This window comes from Chiloscyllium plagiosum, unplaced genomic scaffold (assembly GCF_037043375.1).
Source record: "Chiloscyllium plagiosum isolate Xiang-an unplaced genomic scaffold, Cpla_swu_hap1 HiC_scaffold_4, whole genome shotgun sequence".
Lineage (NCBI taxonomy): Eukaryota > Metazoa > Chordata > Chondrichthyes > Orectolobiformes > Hemiscylliidae > Chiloscyllium > Chiloscyllium plagiosum.
Window position 1 is genome coordinate 132,751,675 of NW_028270142.1, and position 21,510 is coordinate 132,773,184.

At 41.2% G+C, this 21,510-nt stretch overlaps 1 protein-coding gene across 2 annotated transcripts in view; it reads right to left on the minus strand.

The window, feature by feature from the left end:
• LOC122548766 (piezo-type mechanosensitive ion channel component 2) overlaps positions 1 to 21,510 on the minus strand; it is a 782,240-nt gene that overhangs the window by 269,071 nt on the left and 491,659 nt on the right. For both annotated transcript variants that reach the window (XM_087986703.1, XM_087986702.1), the window contains exon 9: positions 15,291 to 15,422. In XM_087986703.1, the coding sequence (XP_087842829.1) occupies positions 15,291 to 15,422 (132 nt within the window). The remainder of the gene's footprint in view (positions 1 to 15,290; positions 15,423 to 21,510) is intronic.

The window sequence follows — 21,510 nt, forward strand, 5'->3', positions numbered from 1 at the left end:
ATGGCATTGAAGTGCAGAGCATCTTTTAAGTTGATCACGTGGTTGTGTATCATGAGAGTTGTTACAGGAAGGCATATGTTAAATGTTAATGTCTGTGGATGGAGGATGCATGTTGCTGGTGTCTATGGGAACATATACTCTCAGATGTTGGTGCCTGTTTCCAGCATAGAGGTCATTCAGAATCAAGTGGCGAGTTGAGTCTGCAAATGTTAATGAAGTAAGTTGGGCTGTTGTCAGGGCATTTAATAATCAATGATATCTAACAATCAGCAACTTGCCACTGCCTAACAAGAATCTTGCCACACAGGTTGTGAAAAGCATAAAAGATGAAATGAATGATCTCAATGTTAATGTGCCTAGCTGCACTTATTGCCCAATTCTGTCACACCCCGCCAGAGCCTATTTTGTTCAGGCTTGTATAAGCTTCCAATCATATTTTCTGTAACAGAATTCTTTACTCTAATTTTTGGAAAACTTACTTTTACAGCAAGAGAGTTAGTTGAACAGGACTAAAGGTCTGGGGTCAGTTGAGGAGATTTGCTCAATGTTGTTCTTGGCATCAAATCTCTACTTGGTCTGAGAAATATTGGCAGAGGATGGAGATGAAACTAAGGCAGAGCTCAGCCATAGAAAAAATAAAAAATAAAACAGGGATAAATGAGCACAGACTCTGAAGTAGAAAAGATGTATGAGAACAATGCAAAACTTAACAAGTAAACTCTTCAGATAAGAATTATTAATAATGCCTGAGATGAATGCTAATTTTATTTCTTCATCAGCCAGTTTAATGCACAGGAATTCATTCAAATTCCTGCAGGTTTAAGTTGCCATGCCCTAGTGTTATGGTACATGTGTCATTCAATTTACCACATTATGCTTGGATTGCTACTTCTTCAAAGAGTTGAGGTGATAGCTCATACGAGATATTTTTCTTTCTGAATCGATATTGACTGCTAATTGCTAGCTTGTTACTCTTCTACATATGATCCCTAATCTTACTTGGAGCTTTTATGTGCTTAATTCAAGAACCTTGTAATTCTCGGGGAGGGATGTATGATAAAAGTAATCTCATTTCTGAGAGACAAACAGAAATTGCTGGAGAAACCCAAAAGATCTGACAGCATCTGTGGAGAAAAAACAGTTTTAACAGCTGTTATCTCACCCCTTGCCCATTCTCTTCCTTCCCACAATAATAGGGTGTCCCTGGTCCTGACTTTCCACTGCAATAGCATCCATTTCCAAAAGATCATAAGTCACCACTTCCACCACATTCAGCGAAATGGCACTACCAGGCACATATTCCCCTGCCCTTCCTTGTCAGCATTTTGCAGTGACTATTCCCTCCCGGACATCCTAGTCCACTCCTCCATTCCTAACACCTCCCCATACTTCCATGGTGCATTCCCATGCAATCACAGAAAATGTAATACTCGCCTGACTCACTATCCAAGGCTGCAGACACATTTTCCAGATGAGTCAGCAATTCACTTGTATTTCACTCTACCTAGTACACTGTATTCACTGCTCATAACGAGGTCTCCTTGTCATTGGGTAGGTGAAATGCAAACTGGATGATCTATTTGCAGAATGCTTATCTTTCAGCCATTAAAAGAACATGCTTCCAGCTGCTTGCCATTTCAGCACCACAGTGCTCCATGGCCAATAGTTCCGTTGTGGGCCTATTGCAGTGCTCCAGTGAGGCTCAGTGCTCAGACACAGCTGGGAGAAAGTGGAGACCAGAGTTGAAAAATGTGGTGCTGGAAAAACACAGCAGGCCAGGCAGCATCCGAAGAGCAGGAGAATCGACATTTCGGGCATAAGCCCTTCTTCAGGAATGAGGCTGGTGTGCCAAGCGGGCTGAGATAAAGGGTAGGGGGGAGGGAATTTGGGGGAGGGACGCTGGGAATACGATAGGTGGAAGGAGGTGAGGGTGAGGATGATAGGCCGGAGAGGGGGTGGGGGCGGAGAGGTCGGGGACAAAGTGAGGAATGCAGATGCTGGAGACCAGAGTTGAAAAATGTGGTGCTGGAAAAACATAGCAGGCCAGGCAGCATCCGAGGAGCACAGCACAGGAGATGCTCAGAGCATCAATTTTCCTCTTGAAGACCTTGCAGACTTCAGGTCTCAAAATTGAGTTCAATAATTTTACAGCCTAATCATCTCATCCACGTCCTTTATATATTCCCAAAACACAGGCCCTGTCATGTCTTGGGCTGTTTTCAGCATATTCAATCCATTTACTCCTAGTTATTGTCCCCATTAACAACTTTTGATACATGACACAGTCATTTGCAAAATCCAGATATATTTAATTAGCAATCATCTCATTGGCCATTTGCTACACATGCAGATTTAAAGAAAATTAGATTCTGGTCAAAGGTGATTTGCAACATGTCCATAGTGTTTGCAAATTGGACATAGGAATGTCAATGATGTTGTTGTTGGCACCAATGATGTTACAAAAGGTTAATGATGGCCAAAGGAGATCCATTATTCATGCAACTTTGAACAGTGCTGTGGAAACCACACCATATTGTTTCACCATCTGTTACAATTGTTTGTACTAATTGCAATCAGAAGCTGAGTGTTTGACGTGGATCTGGGACAAGAAAGGTGTCGAACTACATGCATTTCTTTTTCGGTCACATTGAGTGAATGCTCAGCCAGAACAACACTTTAATCAAGTTACTATTTGTGCTGAGCTTGAAGGTGGATGAAAGATGAAAACATGTCCCTCTTTATCACTGTGCAATATTTTTTACTATATAGAGAAGCGTGCTAAGTCTCATCTGCAGTGTATTCTTCTGATGACTCTTCTGAGATCTAAGAACTTCTGCCATTCCTTCTTTTCACAATGTAGATAATTACTATGAAGACTTCTGCGCTTTGCTTGTGATGGCATGTTGATTGTTGTTGCTGCCTAAGAAGACAAAGGTGGATACAGGAGAACCAGAGCTGATGGCATGCCTGGGAGCACCAGAAAGCCGACATGGAGGACAAAGAGCACACAGTTCAGGGAGAGGTCATTTCGCAAGTTTCCTCAGAATGAACAGGAAGCTCAGAGGTTCCCGGTCCAGACTTCACTCCCATAGCCAAACTTGTTCATGCCTACCAAGTTTCCAAAACTGAACTAGTCCCACTTCCCTATCTTTGGCCTATTTCCCTCTCAACCTTCCCTATTCACCTACCTATCCAAATGTCTTTTAAATGTACCTGCAGCTATTCACCCTCTGTCAAAAAGTTGCTGTTCAGGTTCCATTTTAAATCCTTTTCCTCTCACCTTAAAAAAACAGCTCCCTAGTTTTGAACTTACCCATCCTGAGGAAAAGACCTTTGCTATTCACCTTATCTATGCCACTCATGATTTTGTAAACCTTTATAAAGTCAAGAGGTACACAGGTGCTACATGTCCTGGGACACTGTGATGAAACTGTAACAGATGTTGGAAAGCAGCTGCAGGCGTGGGAGCACATTCTCTTCCAGTGTCTTTGAAAGTAACCACTGCTTTGAATTTCCATGTTACTGGCCCCTTTCTGTTAGTGACAGATGGGATTTTTCAGTCATGCACCTACAAGGGCATCAGGCTAGTGATGACTGCCATCTTTGCAAGGTCACATTGGCTCATTTCATTTGCCTATGATGAGGTCAGTGCTGCAACCCAGAATACAGCTGAGATCGACAGGTGTAGGTTGCCATCAACAGCTACTTAGATGTCTGATCTATAATGCTACAGAATTTATCATCAGGAATGGGTTCCATTCAATTACTGTTCAAGTTATCACTGATTGATGTTGCCATTTCTCGCAGGTATGTGTTCAGCAACTGGCACAACTCCTGGAATATTCTCATCTATTGTGTACCAGGTGCATTTGAGGATCCAGGGGCTTTATAAGGCTGGTTACTGGGGAACATGGCCTGCCCATTACAAGCACAATTTCTCAAGTCCTGAATAATGCAGAACGCAGATTTAATGCAGCCATGTTTCAAATAGGTGGAGCCGGGTACAGTGCAGTTTCTCTGCTTGAATAGTCTGATGGCAAAAGTGAGGACTGCAGATGCTGGAAACCAGAGTACTCTTTGCTACCTTCTCCCCAGCCTCACACCTCCCTCACCCCCCCAACTTATCTCTCCAACCTGAAGGGCTTTTCCCCGAAACGTTGATTTTCCTGCTCTTTGGATGCTGCCTGACCTGCTGTGTTTTTCCAGCACCACTCTAATGTGAATAGTCTGATGGTTTGGACATTATCCTTGCACGCTGGGCTCTGCACAATTAAAGTAGGCAATGAGGCAAACAGGAGCAGACCTCCCAGGACTTGAGAAACGGTAGCTATCTTTCAATGAGGAGGAGGAATCTGTCCTTGTCCACGACAGAGGTCAGCGGCATCAGATGCTACAAACAGACAGCACCTCATTGAAACTGTGTCCAATAAATGACAGTTGGGTGCAATAGACTATTATGGATTGTAAAATATTTGTTAGTCAAGATACTGATATTTTGTTTGTATTATTGGGATGGACTTCAAGTCAATTGGCTTTGTTTGTGTTTGCTTTTTGGTGTCTGTGAACAAAAGTTTATTTTGAATTTATCTAATTGTTTGCATGTATGTGACAGTTCCCTACTAGACAATGACAAAATGTAATTGTACAATGGGCACTAGGGACAGGGTAACAATGACTTCGAGAGTCTTCAGACTGTGCATGCACAGATCAAGTATATGATGCGGGGGTTAAACAGTGACTAGGGTGAAAGAATTGCATTATATGTGTGTAGGAGTGTCAGCCACATTGGCTATGTGCCATGGACAGTGTGGATTTGTGGCTGCTTTGCCATGACTTTGTTGGTGAGAAGAAATGCTGCATTGTCTCAATGCTTATCTGGATGCACAGCATTTTTCAAAGATGGCATGGGTTTCAAGGATGTTGGTCTTCGAGCAGTGGCAAGTTGTTCCAGACAGGTGTATGGTATATTTTGTGCAGAAATGGACAGGATCATAGGAACAGGGTAGTAGTTAGTGCATCAAGTTTGATAAGACATGGTGAGAAAATTTATTGGATATTCACAATGGAAATCCCTCCAGAAAATTCAATGTAGCACCAACAAAAAAAGTTTCAACACTCAAGTACAGTACTTCCACTGTTCCCCTTTACACAAAGCAGATGCCACTTCCTCAAAGAATTCCAGAAAAATCAGTTAAACATAATTTCTCTTTCACAAAACCATGTTGACTCTGCCAGTCTGGAATTTTCCTGTGCCCTGCTGTAACTTTTAGAATTATGGTCACATAGTCATACAGCATGGAAACAGACCCTTCAATCCAACCAGTCCATGCCAAACATAATCAAAAACTAACCTGTCCCACCTGCCTGTTCCTGGCCCATAACCATCCAAACCTTTCTTATTCATGTACTTATCCAAATGTCTTTTAAATATTGTAATTGTACCCACATCCACTTCCTCAAGAAGTTCATTCTACATGCAAACCATCCTCTGTGTAAATAATTTGCTCATGTCTTTTTAAAAAATCTTTCTCCTCTTGTCTTAAAAATAAGATCTTGAAAACCCCATCCTAGGGAAAAGACAACTAACATTAACTCTACCTATACCCCTCATTATTTTGTAAACTTCTATAAGCTTGCCTCTCAACCTCCTATGCTCCTCTTTCTTTAAAACTCAAACCTTCCACAGCTGGCAACATCCTTCTAACATCTTTCTTATGACAGATGTTAAGCTTACTGGCCTGTGGATTCCTCTTCCTGTCTTCCTCCATTTTCCAAAAAAGGAGTTACGTTTACAGTTTTCCAGTCTCAAGGAAATCTAGGAAATTTTGGACAAACACAGGTAGACTATTTTACTACCCACTTCTTTTAAGACCCTTGGATGAACACTGTCAGGAAGCAGGCACTTGTCATAGAAGCATAGAAAATAGGAGGAGAAGTCGGTCATATTGTCCTTTGAGCCTGCTCCTTCAATCACTATGATCATGGCTGATCAACTAACATAACAGCCTGTTACCATTTTTCACCACGTCCTTTGAGCTCTTTAGCCCTAAGTGCTACATCCTTCTTGAAATCTATGCATCAATATGCAGCTCTAACAGTTTGCTCTGTACCACATCCCTGGTTATTGTAATTTTCTTGAGTTACCTCCTCCTTTCTACTTTTGTGACTTATAGCTTATTTTTTGAGGTGTTACTTATGCCCTCTGTAGAAAAGGCCAATGCTAAATACCTATTCGTTTATACACCATCTCCTTATTTTCCTGAGCTTTCAACTCAGGGCCTAAGCAACTGAAGGCATAGTAACAAATAGCTGTTAGGAATGCACAAGGGGCCAGAATTGGAGGAGCACACATATTTTGGAACATTGTGGGATTGAAGGTAATTATTGGGTGACATCACAGAGAGATCTACAAACAAGGATAAAAATTTTAAAATCACAATATTGCTTCAGTGGGAGCTTATGTAACTCAGCAAGCACAGGGTGACAGGAAAATAGAATTTGCTGCAGCAGAATTCTAGGTGACCTCAAGTTATGGAGTCTAGAAAATAACGAATGGTCATTCTTTATTTATGTGTGAACAGCACTTAATACAGGTCCACCTTCCTTACAGCCAGCTCTGAGAGTAAACAGAACCTCTGACACTTTTGTTTATATCAGTCAGCCAGGTCTCCCTGACTGGGGCTATTAACCATGTCCAATCAGGGAACTCATATTCTATGAGGTCCACCTGACTGACCTCATTAAAATCACTACATAACCCTCTCTCCCTCAAAGACCGGGGACGTAGGCCTGGTCATTTTTTGTGTAGCCTCTCCTGTGACATTTTTACACTGGGTTCAGTTCCTCCTCAGATACGAGGGGTGAGGGTGATTTACTGGACCATAACCTGTCTCTTGCACCCGGAAGATCTCAAGACAAATTCATCTTTTTCTTGGGTGGTAAAGGAATCGAGGCTGTGACATCTGCTGTGTCCATCTCAGACTCTAAGGTTCCTTTGACGCTAGATGATATGATGCCAGAAATGTTTACCCCAAACTCTATTATGACTGTTGAGAGCTAGTTTCTTCAGGAGGGTATTTTTATCTCTCGTCACCACTAAAATAACTCCACAGAGGCCCATATCCTGTCACTAAGACACCTTTATTTACATATATGTAGAACTGGTCCAAGCTTCCTCAGAGTGAACAGAACCTCTAACACTCCTATTTATGTCTGTCAGCCAGAGCTCCCTGATTGGACCAGGTTAACTTCCTCTATAAGGGAACTCGTATTCTATGAGGTCCACCTGACTGACCCTGTTACAATCACTACAGGTAAGTTATTCAACAAGACTAGGAATCATTTATGTACATGTAGTAGACAACAGGGAAAAGGTGTAAATCGAGGTAAATGGTTATGATACAAATGCCATTACATAAACATGGTTGCATGGTGACAATAACTGGGAACTAAATATTGAAGGATATTCGAAGTTTAATAAGGTGGACAAGTAAGAAACGGATGTGGAGTCGTGCTATTAGGAGAAGGGAGCAGTACTTGTAAAGGAAGAACTCAGATCGGAAGAACAATTTGTGGAATCTGTTTGTGTGGAACACAAACAGCAAGGGGAACAGCGTTACTGAAACTACTAGTTGTAATGTTGGCATTGTGTTTTTAAGAGGGATTTGTTCTGTGCTGTTTCTCTTGCAGAGGTGTTGCCAACGTTATTGGGATGTCTGCTTCAGAAGCCTTAGGTAAACAGCTTTGAACTCTAATTTAAAAGAAAAAATTAGACAAAGACCTTTGTTCATAGTGCAGGTTCATAGTTCATTCAAAGTAGTCGCAGGTAGAAAGGATGGAAAAGGCAGCGTTTGGTATGCTTTCCTTTATTTGACAGAGTATTGAGTATAAGAGTTGGGAGGTCATGTTGCAGCTATACAGGACATTGGTTAGGCCATTTTGGAATATTGCATGCAATTCTGTTCTCCTCCTGTCAGAAGGATGTTGTGAAACTTGAAAGGGTTCAGAAAAGATTTACAAGGATGTTGCCAGGATTGGAGAATTTGAGCTACAGGGAGAGGCTGAATAGGTTGTGACTGTTTTCCCTGGAGTGTCAGTGGCTGAGGGGTGAATTTATAGAGGTTTAGAAAATCATGAGGGGCATAGATAGGGTAAATAGACAAGGTCTTTTCCCTGGGGTGGGGGAGTCCAGAACAAGAGAGCATTGGGTTAGGGTGAGAGGGTAAAAATTTAAAAGGGACCTTAGGGACAACTTTTTCACGCAGAGGATGGTGCGTGTATGGAATGAACTGCCAGCGGAATAGTGGAGACTTGTACAATGACAACATTTAAATGGCATCTGGATGAGTATATGAATAAGAAGGGTTTACAAGGGTATTGGCTAAATGCAGGCAACTAAGACCAGATTAAGTCGGCACGGATGATTTGGACCGAAGGGTCTGTTTCCATGCTGTATATCTCTATGACTCTAAAATAAGCATGAGTGTGGAGTCAGGCTCATACAGACCCAGGATTTTAGTTTTACTTTCAGTGGAAGTTGGGATTTGAAGCTGCTAGACACACCTCTTTGCTGCAGCTAAAAGTTTGAGTTCTCCCTCTGCTGCTTGATTGTTTCTTTCGGTTTCAGTGTTTCTTTCGCATGGACTGGAAAGAGAACGTGAGAAAAATTTGTTTTGCTGAATTTGCCTTTGCCAAGGCGGTGTTTATGAGATGTCACTACATTGGAAAAGTGGATGATTAATCAAATAATATAGAGTCATAGAATCATAGAGAAATACAGCATCGAAATAGACACTTCAGTCCAACATATCCATGCCAACCAGATATCTCAACCCAATCTCGTCCCACCTGCCAGCACCCGGCCCATATCCCTACAAACCCTTCCTATTCATATACCCATCCAAATGCCTCTTAAATGTTGCAATTGTACTAGCTTCCACCACTTCCTCTGGTAGCTCATTCCATACACGTACCACCCTCTCGTTTAGTATTTTAATAGAATTAAAGTTAAGCCCATTCTCCTTTTTTGTTTGTATTTTAACTGTAGTGTAAGAACAAAGTTTGTTTTTCTTAAAGCCTAATAGTTTGGCTAATCGAATCGCAGAGTCATATAGTCATACAGTATGGAAACAGATCCTTCAGTCCGACCAATCCATGCCAACCATAATCCCAAACTAAACTAACTGCCTTTGTTTGACCTATAATCCCTCCAAAAGTTTATTGTTCATGTACTTATCTGAATGTATTTGGAACATTGTAACTGCAGCTGCATCCACCACTTCCTTAGGAAATTCATTTCACACACAAACCACTCCATGTAAAATGAAAGTTGCCTCTCATATATTTTTTAACCCTTTCTCTCCCACCTTAAAAGTATGCACCCTAGTCTTGAAATCACCTACCCTAGGGAAAAGACACCTGCCATTCACATTATCTATACCCCTCATTATTTTGTAAATGTCTATTAAGTTACCTCTCAACCTCCTATGCTCCTAGCCAGTCCAGCTTCTCCTTATAACACAAACCCTCCATGGCCAGCAAAATGCCAGTAAACCTCTTCTGAGATTTGTCCAGTTTAATAATATCCTTCCTATCACACGGTGACCAGAACTGCCATGGTGTTCCAGAAGAGGCCTTGCCAACAGCCTATACAACCTCAACATAACATCCCAACTTCTATATTCAACTGTGTGAGCAATGATGGCAAGCATGATAAATGCTTTCTTAACATCTTATCTATATGTGATGCAACACTGGGAATCATTTTCCAAAAAGAATAGGCTTACAAGCAATCTTAGCGTACATGGAATAAAAAGGACAATAGCAGCATGAACAAGAAATTAGCTGAATGATAGAGAAGCAATGATTTTTGAGAGGCAGGAAATGTTTAAAGTGGGATTCTTCAGAGGAAAGTGTTAAGACTACTGCTTTACTTGATTCATATTAATGACTTAGGGCAAAATGTTAAAATTTGCAGGCAATACAAACTTTTATATTTTATGAACTATGAGGAAGATATTGTTAAACTTCAGAAGAACAAATAAATGGTAAATAAATGGCATGATGTGAATTATTTTAGTAGGAAGAAGAAGGAGAGCCAGTAATGAATTAAGAGTAAAATTTTAAAATATATGTGGGAGGACCTGAAGTATATTTCCATATATTATTGAAGGTTGCAATATAAACTGACAGGGAAAATAACAGGATTCTGTTGAGTATGAAAACAAGGGCATTATCATAAACTTGTATAAAACACTGGTTGAACCTCAACTGGACTATTGTGTTTTGTTCTGGACATACACTTTAGAAGGGATGCAAAGAAGATTCAAAAGAATGGCTACAGAAATAATGAACTTCAGCTTCATGAACACTTTGGGCAAGATGGGGGCTGGTCTCCTATAGAGTAAATAATTGAGAGTTTTTTTATTCAAAATCATGATAAGGGTGCACAGAATAGGTAAGTAGAAGCTGTTCCCAATTTTGGAAGGATCAAAAACTGCAGAACATTAATTGGAGTGAGTTGTTTTAGTTTGCTCACAGGTTTTCAACATCACTAGGTAAGTCAGCATTTAGTTCCCATACCTGCTAGCCCTTGAGTAGGTAATGATGAACTGCCTTCATTAACTAGTGCAATCTATGGGGTTAGGTACACCTGCAGTGCTGTTAGGAAGGGAGTTCCATCCAGCGATAGTGAAGGACAATGGGATGGAATGTGGCTTGGACAGTAACTTTATAGAGTAGTGATCCAGTGCATCTGTTGGCTATCAGGCTATTGCTTGACTGGTCTGTGGAGAATCTCTTCTAGGTTTGACAGAAGCAACCAAATGTCAATCATGAGGTTTTTGTAAGGCTGAAAGATCTGGACTTGCTGTTTCCATGTCTAGTTAGTTCAATTGTTTTTTTTTTAATTTTTCAGCAGTATCATCCAATTGAATAGCTTGCTAGCTATTTCCAGAGCACATTTTAAGAATGGCCATGTTGCTGTAGGTCTGGAGTAACTTGTATTTCAGGCAAGTTCAGCAGATATCTTTTCCTAAAGAAATATTCATGAACTAGATTTTTTTAAAGACAATCAACAATTGTTTAAAGGTCTCTAACAAACTAGCTTCTTCATGCGATATGTATTAATTGAATTTAAAATTGACCAGCTGTCTTGGACGATTTGAACACATATCTAAGCATCTAATACAATGATGCTGCGACTAGACTGCCTTTTCCCCAATTTTGGATTGGTAAAAGAAATAATGAAACATGAGGAAATAGAGAATGAGCAGAATCTGGAATGCACTGCATGAGAGTGTGGTGGTTGCAGATTTGGCATTGTCTTTCAAAAGCAAAGAATGGCATAATTAGATTAGAATTGATTAGATTCCCTACAGTGCGGAAATAGGCCCTTCGAACCAACCAGTCCACACCGACCCTCCGAAGAGTAACCCACCCCAACCCATTTCCCTCTGACTAATGCACCTAGCACTATAGGCAATTTAGCATGACCGATTCACCTAGCCTGCACATCTTTGGACTGTGGGAGGAAACCAGAGCACCCGGAAGAAACCCACGCAGACACGGGGAGAATGTGCAAACTCCACACAGTCACCCAAGGCTGGAATTGAACCTGGGACCCTGGTGCTGTGAGGCAGCAGTGCTAACCACTGAACCATTATTTGAAGAGAAAATAAAACAAGGCTATCAATAAAAGGGAGGGGGATGGGACTAAATGAACTTTTCTCACAGAAGCCAACCACATATGGTGGCAGCAAAATGGTGTCCTTCTTTTCAGATGATTTGTAGCTCAGGTTGAGGTTCTGGATGTAGGTTTGCTCACAGAGCTGCAAGACACATTTTCAGACATTTCCTCACCAGACTAGGTGACGCAAAGCCTGAAACCGAACCTTCCAGCTCAGCAAGAAAACCTACATCCATGTGTCCTTCTGTTCTGTAAGCATTCCATGATTCTGCAATTTTATGATTTTGACAGTGTTTCTTGGAACTTAAGTTTTTCAATTTTATTTTTAAATGTTCTCTGATCCATGCTATTTTTATATTTCACATAACTTAATCCAGTGAATATGTTTTGAGTATTCACAGACATTCATATATACAAAATTTTGTGATTGTACTTAGCATTCATCTCATCCAACACAGATGAAGTTCCAACAGTGAATACAAGATCAGTGCATTTAGTGAAAAGACTTATTGTTAAGCAATATCACATAGCATTCAGAACAACAGATTTGATTTCGGCGCTAAAAAGGACACTTGACACGTTGAACAAGGTATTTCTGACAGTTTAATTGAGTAATGTTTTCAGTTTCATTGAGTGTGTTTTGCAAAATATTTTGATGACACTCAAATTACTTCATATAGTTCAAATGAATAGTAATTAGTTGTTTTTAGATATACTATGGTTGCTTGTTTTAAGGCTTCACATACATAACTAAAGGGAATTAACAGGATTTTGTAAAAAGGGATTACAACAGGAATAAAGCAACACCTTACAAGTTAGTAGTGTAAGGCACATTTTAGCAGGCATGAGCTTTGAACACCCTAAGTGTCCATAACAGCAGAAAAGACTAGAGAGGGACCAGGTACACCCTAAGGCCTGACAGCAAGCTAGATTATAAACAGATACTTGAAGACAGGATAAGAGAAAAACCTAGAATGGAAGATTACTGTGTATTCTGCAGTAAAGAAAAGTAAACAGTGTGTATAAAGGTTAATGATTTTCTGCACATAATGGACAGCTGTCCAACCAAAATTGGACAGACATGGAAAACGGATATGGGACAAAGACAGGCAGAGCCAGGACAGAGTGATAGACAAAACTTTCTTTGAATAAACATGAAGGTAACCTCCATCCTTGCGTCCTCCTGTGGTTTGTGTAAGGAGAAAACAACAACACTTGCCGTAGGCATCAGGATAGTTATATCAGATCCTCGGGTTGGCACTGAAAAGGGTGTGTACATTTTATTTATTACTCACAGTTAGTGCAGTAATTCAATCCCCCAGAACAGAATAGTCAAGTATCAAAAGAACCTGAAGGGAGAACTCAGCACAGGAGGTACAGCCATACTGGTGGGCTGTTATCTGTGAGAAGACAGTAGCTGAAGCCATGCAGACTAGGCAATACCTGTCCGTAAAAATGTTGCTGAACTGTGAAGCGTTGTTGGTGGCAATTACCCAGCAGGTGAGAAGTGGAATGATTCCCCGGGAGTTGAGGATTAATACACTTTGAATTTGAAAAGCCTTCGTCTTTGATCAAAGTTACTAAGGCACTAATATTTTAAAATGTAACTAATAGATAGTTTAAAGGAAAGGTTAATCATAGAGTCATACAGCACAGAAGAGGAACTTTGGCCCATTGAGGCTATGCTGACCTATCTATACTCTTCACACTTTTCAGTACTTGTTCCATAACCTTTAATGTTATGACACTTCAAGTGCTCATCCACATTGTTTTTAAAGGTTGTGAGCTTTCCTGCCTCTACAACCCTCCCAGGCAGTACATTGCAGATTTCCACTGGTGATTAGTAGCAAACATCGTACTGGAAATTGTAGAAACATGCAATGGTAATTATGTGTGTCCTTGACAGGCTTTCAAAGAAGTTTATTAGAGGAACAACTGAGTTAGAAACAGCCTGAAATAAGTTAGCCTATGATGTCTATAGTTGGATAAAGAAAATAAAAAGCTGCAAAAACTTGCAAAAATGCTGCAGGATTGCTGGCAGGAAAGTAATGTCATCAATGTCATATGTAAATGTGAGAAAAAAGCTGCAGACAGACCCAGCATCGCAACTGGACAAACTGGTGGTTGTTTTTGAGACAGGTCATGAAACAAACATTTCCTCCAAGTTAGTTAAAATAAAAAAAATTAATCAGAACTGCTATCTCACAAGACAAGGCAGATAACATTAGGAGCATAGTTGAGAGCATTTCCTCCACCATTCTGTTTCTACATATTGAGACAGAGCCAATGTGTAATGTCACCTAGGAAGTAGAAAGGGTGGGCAAAGGAGTAGAATCCTTAGGCACAACTAAGGAAGAGATTAAGTCTGTCTCCCCCAAAGGAGTTAAAAAAACGTTCTGTGAAAATCGGATTGCATTCTGTGTGTTCCCAATGTTAAAATGACAGCATCCCTTACATTCAACTGAAATCAGTATCAAAACAAAGGGTGGTCCAGAACTATCACCAATTAAAATCTTATTTCATCAAAAGAGAATTTCTCTCTGAATGATCTAAACTTAAATTTAAAAAGAGATCTTTTTAAGTGCTTTAAAAATGGTCTTTTTTTATTCTGTCCCCTTCTCAAACCAGCACAGAATTAGTTTTCTCAAACTTTAAAACAATTTACCATTTGCATTCCATATTGCTAATTGTGAGATTTTGGATAAGATTAAATTTTGGAATCCTAGATTTACATATATCTTTATTCATTATTTATTGGGCATTTTCAAGAGCCACAATGGATATTATTTATGTGCTTAAACAGGTTTCAAGAACAGATCGAGCTTTATTATATTATCTATACAATACAGCACAGGAACAGGCCCTTTGGACGACCAAGCCTATGCCAAACCCTAATCCTTATTTAGACCCACTAATTATTGCCAATATGCATCTTTTAATCCCTCTGTTAGTCTCCTATTCATGCGTCTATCTAGATTTGCCTTAAATGTTGCTAATATGCCTGCTTCCACCACATGAAACTGGAAATGCATTCCAGATATTGGTCACCTTCTGTATGAAAAACTTTCCCTACAAAATTCTCCCCTAAACTTCCCCCCCTCTCCTCACTTTGAATCTGTGCCCTCTTGTAGTTAACCTGTCCTCCCTGGGAAAAGGCCTCTGGCTATCCACCCTGTCTACCATTTTATGCATGCTTTTATTAACCACAAAATGGTTACTCCTGACAACAGTCTAATTCCAGATTTTAGGTCCTCACAAACATGCATGTCAGGAAAAAGAGTATCTTACTGAGATCGAACAGAAATGGAGCAGATGTCAGACCAATATTGAACAAACACGGAATACAGACGTTGAATAGACATGGAACAGAACCAGACAGAGCCAACTCAGGGTACTAGACCGAATTCTGTTTCACCACTTTAAGATTATTTAAAGAAATACAAAAGCTCTTGAGTCCTCCTATGGCTTGTCTAGGGAGAATAACCACAACAATAACTAAATAAAAATGTCACTCATGACATTAGTTTCCCTTTAAACAATTCTAATTACCTCTCCTAAATTTGAAGGATTTAATCTGAAAAACTAATAAATTAAGAAGCATTACCCTTCTCTCATCAGTTGCATAGTGTGCTGAATACCACATATTACGTCGCATATTGGCAGTAACAGATGAATCACTTTCAAATGGCTCTTTTTGCTCTTCTTCCTCCCTTTTGTAACTTTCTTCTTCCATATTCTGCAAAGGTAAAATGAAATATAATTTTGAAGATTATACCAATATACATTCAGAACATGTACAATGCATTACTGTAAGGAATACTCATGTAATTACAAGAGATACAGTCAATGAAGATAACTTAAATTAACAAATATGTAATTGAGGTGGTTAAATTTAGAATAGTTTGGGAGACTGGCTCTATAATTCAGTCATTAAATGTGGCTCATTTTGTGCCATAAATGTGCTGCCCAGTTTTCTATTATTTATATATACTTCCAGCATTATTTACATTTTGAGCTGGGTGATGGGGTGAGAACAAATAACCTGGGCAGAACTTTTAAATGTACAAATTCAGCTTATGCCCATACATAAATTATATATGCACTTTCTGCTCTTGAGGAAATACATATATTGTCTTGTGTTGTTGCATTTCTTGAACAAAGATGAATCAAAATCAATCAACTTAACCATTTTGGTCCTTGTAAACTACTGGTTAGGCTGCATGAGATTTGGTTTTCCTGGGTGGCCCTGGGGTCACTCGGTCTACTTTGAGTTCTGAAGAAGAATCATATCGAACTGGAAACATTAACTCTTTCTCTCTCCACGGATGCTACACAGATGTCTCTCTGGCATTTTCTCTTTTTCGATGAGACTTGGATTTCCTGGTTGACACTGGAGTCAACAATCTCAAGATAAAACAGTACAAGGTGCCTCAGGCAACTGCCAGACCCTTATACTGACCTGTAAAGATACTGAAGCCTACACCGAGGAAGAATATGTAGAGGAAAAGATCACAAAAGACATCCTCCCACTCTGATGCACCATGCAAGGAAACTAGAAAATGTCAACAAGAACATTGAACTAATTGATTCATAACACACAAGTATGCCTGGAGAATGATTCATGTTTGGCAATGTACGATATTTCTCCTTGAGCCTGAAAATAAGTCTGACTATATCTTTGAACTCTCAGCATCAGAAGCTGAGTGTTCATCTGAATAGAAGAAACTTGAGGAACATTATACCTATGTGCAGAATAAATTCCATTGTGTACAAAATGGATCTGCAGTGTACAGCACATATTTATAGAAATATTAAACCATAAGAACCAAAGAAACAGGAACAACAGTAGGGCATTCAGCTCCTCGAGCTTGCTCTGCTATTCAACACGATCATGGTTGATTAAACATTCCTCATGCCCACTTTGCTGTGTTTTCTCTGAAACCCTGGATTCCTCTACTGATCAAGAAGCTATCTCAACTTCAAATGTACAAAAGACGTTTGCCTCCACAACTCTCTGTAGCAAGAATTTCCAAAGTCTCAACCACCCGAGAGAAGACATTCCTTCAACACTTTCTTAATTACCTCGACATTGTCCTGTCCCCCTTCGTCCAAGAACTTCCCACCTACGTTCGGGACACCACCCACGCCTTCCACCTCCTCCATGATTTTCGTTTCCCCGGTCCCCAACGCCTTATCTTCACCATGGACATCCAGTCCCTGTACACTTCCATCCGCCATCACGAAGGCCTCCAAGCCCTCCGCTTCTTCCCCTCCCGCCGACCCAACCAGTACCCTTCCACTGACACCCTCCTTCGACTGACTGAACTGGTCCTCACTCTTAACAACTTCTCCTTCCAATCCTCCCACTTCCTCCAAACCAAAGGAGTAGCCATGGGCACCCGCATGGGCCCCAGCTATGCCTGCCTCTTTGTCGGATATGTGGAACAGTCCATCTTCCACAGCTACACTGGCACCACCCCCCTTTTCCTCCGCTACATCGATGATTGTATTTGCGGTACCTCGTGCTCCCACGAGGAGGTTGAACAGTTCATTCACTTTACTAACACCTTCCACCCCGACCTCAAATTTACCTGGACCATCTCAGACTCCTCCCACCCCTTCCTAGACCTCTCCATTTCTATCTCGGGCAACTGACTCAACACAGACATTTACCACAAACCGACCGACTCCCACAGTTACCTAGATTACACCTCCTCCCACCCTGAACCTGTAAAAACGCGTCCCATATTCCCAATTCCTTTGCCTCTGCCGCATCTGCTCCCAGGAGGACCAATTCCACTACCGAACAACCCAAATGGGCTCCTTCTTCAAAGACCGCAATTTCCCCTCCGACGTGGTCGACGATGCTCTCCACCGCATCTCCTCCACTTCCCACACCTCCGCCCTTGAACCCCGCCCCTCCAATCGCCACCAGGACAGAACCCCACAGGTTCTCACCTTCCATCCCACCAACCTTCAGATACATCGTATCATCCTCCATCATTTCCGCCACCTCCAAGCAGACCCCACCACTAGGGATATATTTCCCTCCCCACCCCTATCAGCGTTACGGAGAGACCACTCCCTCGGCCACTCCCTCGTCAGGTCCACACCCCCCAACAACCCAACCTCCACTCCCGACACCTTCCCCTGTAACCGCAAGAAGTGCAAAACTTTCACCCACACCTCCCCCCTCACCTCCCTCCAAGGCCCCAATGGATCCTTCCATATCCGTCGCAAATTCACCTGCACCTCCACACACATCATTTACTGTATCTGCTGCATCCGATGTGGTCTCCTCTACATTGGGGAGACAGGCCACCTAATTGAGGGAACACCTCTGGGACACCTGCACCAACCAACCCAACCGCCCCGTGAACACTTTAACTCCCCCTCCCACTCCACCAAGGACATGCAGGTCCTTGGCCTCCTCCATCGCCAGACCCTGGCCACACGATGCCTGGAGGAAGAGCGCCTCATCTTCTGCCTAGGAACCCTCCAACCACACGGGATGAATGTAGATTTCTCCAGCTTCCTCATTTCCCCTCCCCCACCTTATCTCAGTCCCAACCCCCGGGTTCAGCACCGCCCTCTTGACCTGCAATCTTCTTCCTGACCTCTCCGCCCCACCCCCTCTCCAGCCTATCACCCTCACCCTCACCTCCTTCCACCTATCGTATTCCCAGCACCCCTCCCCCAAATTCCCTCCCCTTTACCTTTTATCTCAGCCCGCTTGGCACACCAGCCTCATTCCTGAAGAAGGGCTTATGCCCAAAACGTCGATTCTCCTGCTCCTCGGATGCTGCCTGGCCTGCTGTGTTTTTCCAGCACCAAACTTTTCAACTCTGGTCTCCAGCATCTGCAGTCCTCACTTTCTCCCTTTCTTAATTACAGGCATACACAGAAAATGTGGCAGCTTTCCTGGAAACTGTGACATTTCCCCAGTTCAGAAGCAGTCCAGGACAAGTTGCACCTCCTTGTCTAAGAGGTACAAACTTAAGTTAGAGATAAATTAGAAGGTTTTCTGACAAAGAGTCACTGAACTCAAAATGTTAACTCTGATTTTTCTCCACAGATAATGCCAGAATTGCTGAGATTTTCCAGTAATTTCTGTTTTTGTTAGACATTAGAAAGCACCTCGCATAGCAGTTTTAAGCTGTGGGGACTACGAGATTGTCATCTCTCGAGAGTTTCTGATAGTTAGAATCCTGATTAATGTAGATATAGAGATGCAGAATCCAGTGGAACAGCAATAACTGCAAGCAAGTTGTCTGAACCTGTATTTTCTCAGAACAACAGTACTTGCCAAGATCACTACAAATGGATGAGTTTGCACTAGACTGCCCAAATACAAATTCCAAAAGTACAACATGCAGCCCTTCTCGCTCAGAGTCAAGCTACCATAAGAGAAGGGCAATCTCAATGTCACATGCTATTTGTGCAACAGTCATACTTAGGCATCTCTAGTGATACAAATACTCAGGAGGAATGTCGAAGATGAATATGGATGAGAGCAGCTCCAAAAAATGCAAGAAGTATGGCGCCATTCAGAACAAAGTGGCATTTCACTGTCACTACATCACAAATATTCAGTCCCTCGATCATTGACACTCAGTAGCAGCAGTGTGCACCAGCAAGATGTTATGCAGAAATTCACCAAAGCTCCTTGGACAGCACCTTCCAAACCAAGGATCATTTTCATCTAGAAGATGAGGGCAAATAGATTGGAATGCCACCATGTGCAATTTCCTTGCCAGGCCACTTACCATATAGAGGTTGAAATATATTACTGTTCCACCAGTGTTGCTGAATCAAAATTCTCATACTTCCTCCTTGATGGCATTGTGAGTGTGCCCACACCAAAAGGAATGGTAACACTTCAAGAAGGCAGTTCACCACTGCCTTCTCAAAGGTTTCATGTTAATAAAAAAAGAGGAAAATCAAAACAATAGTCTATCCTTACTCCTCTGGTTCACTCCCTCCCCACCTACAACTGGAATTCCTCTGATGCCCTGCAACACATTGACAGCTTTCAATTCGCAGGCCCTAACCACCTTCTATTCACCATGGATGTGCATTCTCTTTACACCTCCATCCCACACCAAGACGGCTTGAAAGCTCTACGCTTCTTTCTCAAAACAATGCTTACTGAAGCATGAAAAACAATGTTAGCTTTCACTTTTTTTTTTACCTGTTAGCATTATGTAAGACAATGGTTTGCATTATTCTTCATGGACAATATAGCCATAAGTAAGGAATGAACATTCCGAAATGATGCATGTGCCCATTTTGCACAAAATTCGATTTTGTAGTGAGCACATTTTCAATATTTTGGATGTTGTTTTGAGTCCAAATTAGAATCTACAAATATGTGTACATTTCTGATGCAGGCCATGGCAGATGTCCTTTTTGATAAGTCACTAACACTGACATCAGAAGGATAAAAAAAAATTTCATCCTCAGCACTATAGTTGATACCTTCTTCTAGCCTTACAGTGTTGAGTATATGTCCAGCAGCAAGATCAACCCCCATTTTCCTACCACTTTAATTTTAGTTGCTGATTGACAAACAAGTGGGTATTGCTGTAAGTTCAGACGTTTTGAAGAACGTACTGCCACATAAAACTGATGAGGTCTGCAGGGAGTGGAGTGGTTCTCATTTCAAGGATTCATCATAAATCATTTGTTCCACACCTTGATGCTAAAATTTATATCCTTTTGGTCCTCAACATGGCAGGGAAAATTACAAAAGGCAATACACAGCAAGATGAGTCCTCATCTAAGGAGGGAAAGATTAACTCCCAGCAGGAAGCCATATTGATTCAGGGTCTTCAGAGGTGAACAGAGTATGCGACACCATGAGTTCACAAGGTGCTGACTGATGTTTTATTTACAGTCTCAGAGAAGAATGAGGATGGCATTAGGAGTAGCTGTAAAGGTGACCATGGCCATGAACATCTTCATTTCCAGTTCCTTGCATGTGGCAACAGGTATTTCTGCAGCATCCCAGTTTATAGACATACAGAAAATAGGAAAATGAGTAGACCATTTGGTTCCTCAAACCTATTTCATCATTCATTATATCTCCCCCTTTACCAAACTATAGCCATTCAGTTAACAATTTGCCTACTGTTTTTGCTACCATAGTGCAAATTATGTGCAGACCATTTATCCACATTAGCCTTGACCTGCTATGTATTTACCTACTCACGCAACTTGTCCTAATCACATTGAAACATCTCTGCATCCTTCTCACAGTTCACTCTCCTATCTAGCTTTCAGTTGTCTGTAAATTTGGAGATATACATTTATTGCCCTCATCTAAATCATTAACATATATTGTAAATAGCTGGAGTCCAAACTCTGATCTCCGAAGAACCCCACCACTCACGCAGAAAATGATCCATTTAGTCCTACTCTTTCTTTCCTCTCTGCCATGTCAGTACACCACCTCAAATCCCAAGCATTTTAATTTTATATGCTAATCTCTTATGTAGGACCATACCGAAAAGCTTCCAATGTTATATAAAGGGATTCCATGAATGGGTTGAGAAGCAGGCAGTGAACACGATAGCATGTCATGAATTCTCACTTCTTTGCATGCAACGGATATAAATTCAAGTTTCCTCAACCAAAACAGTTGCATTGTTGTGAAATTTATCTGCTTCACTGGTGTCCTTCACAACAGGAAACCTGCCACATTTACATGTGACATTGTAGTTGTGTTTTAACTGATCTCTGAAATGGCCAAGGAAAGCACTCATATAGAAACAAGATACTGTAGGTTTTGGATATCTGAAATGAAACAGAGAATACTGGAGAAT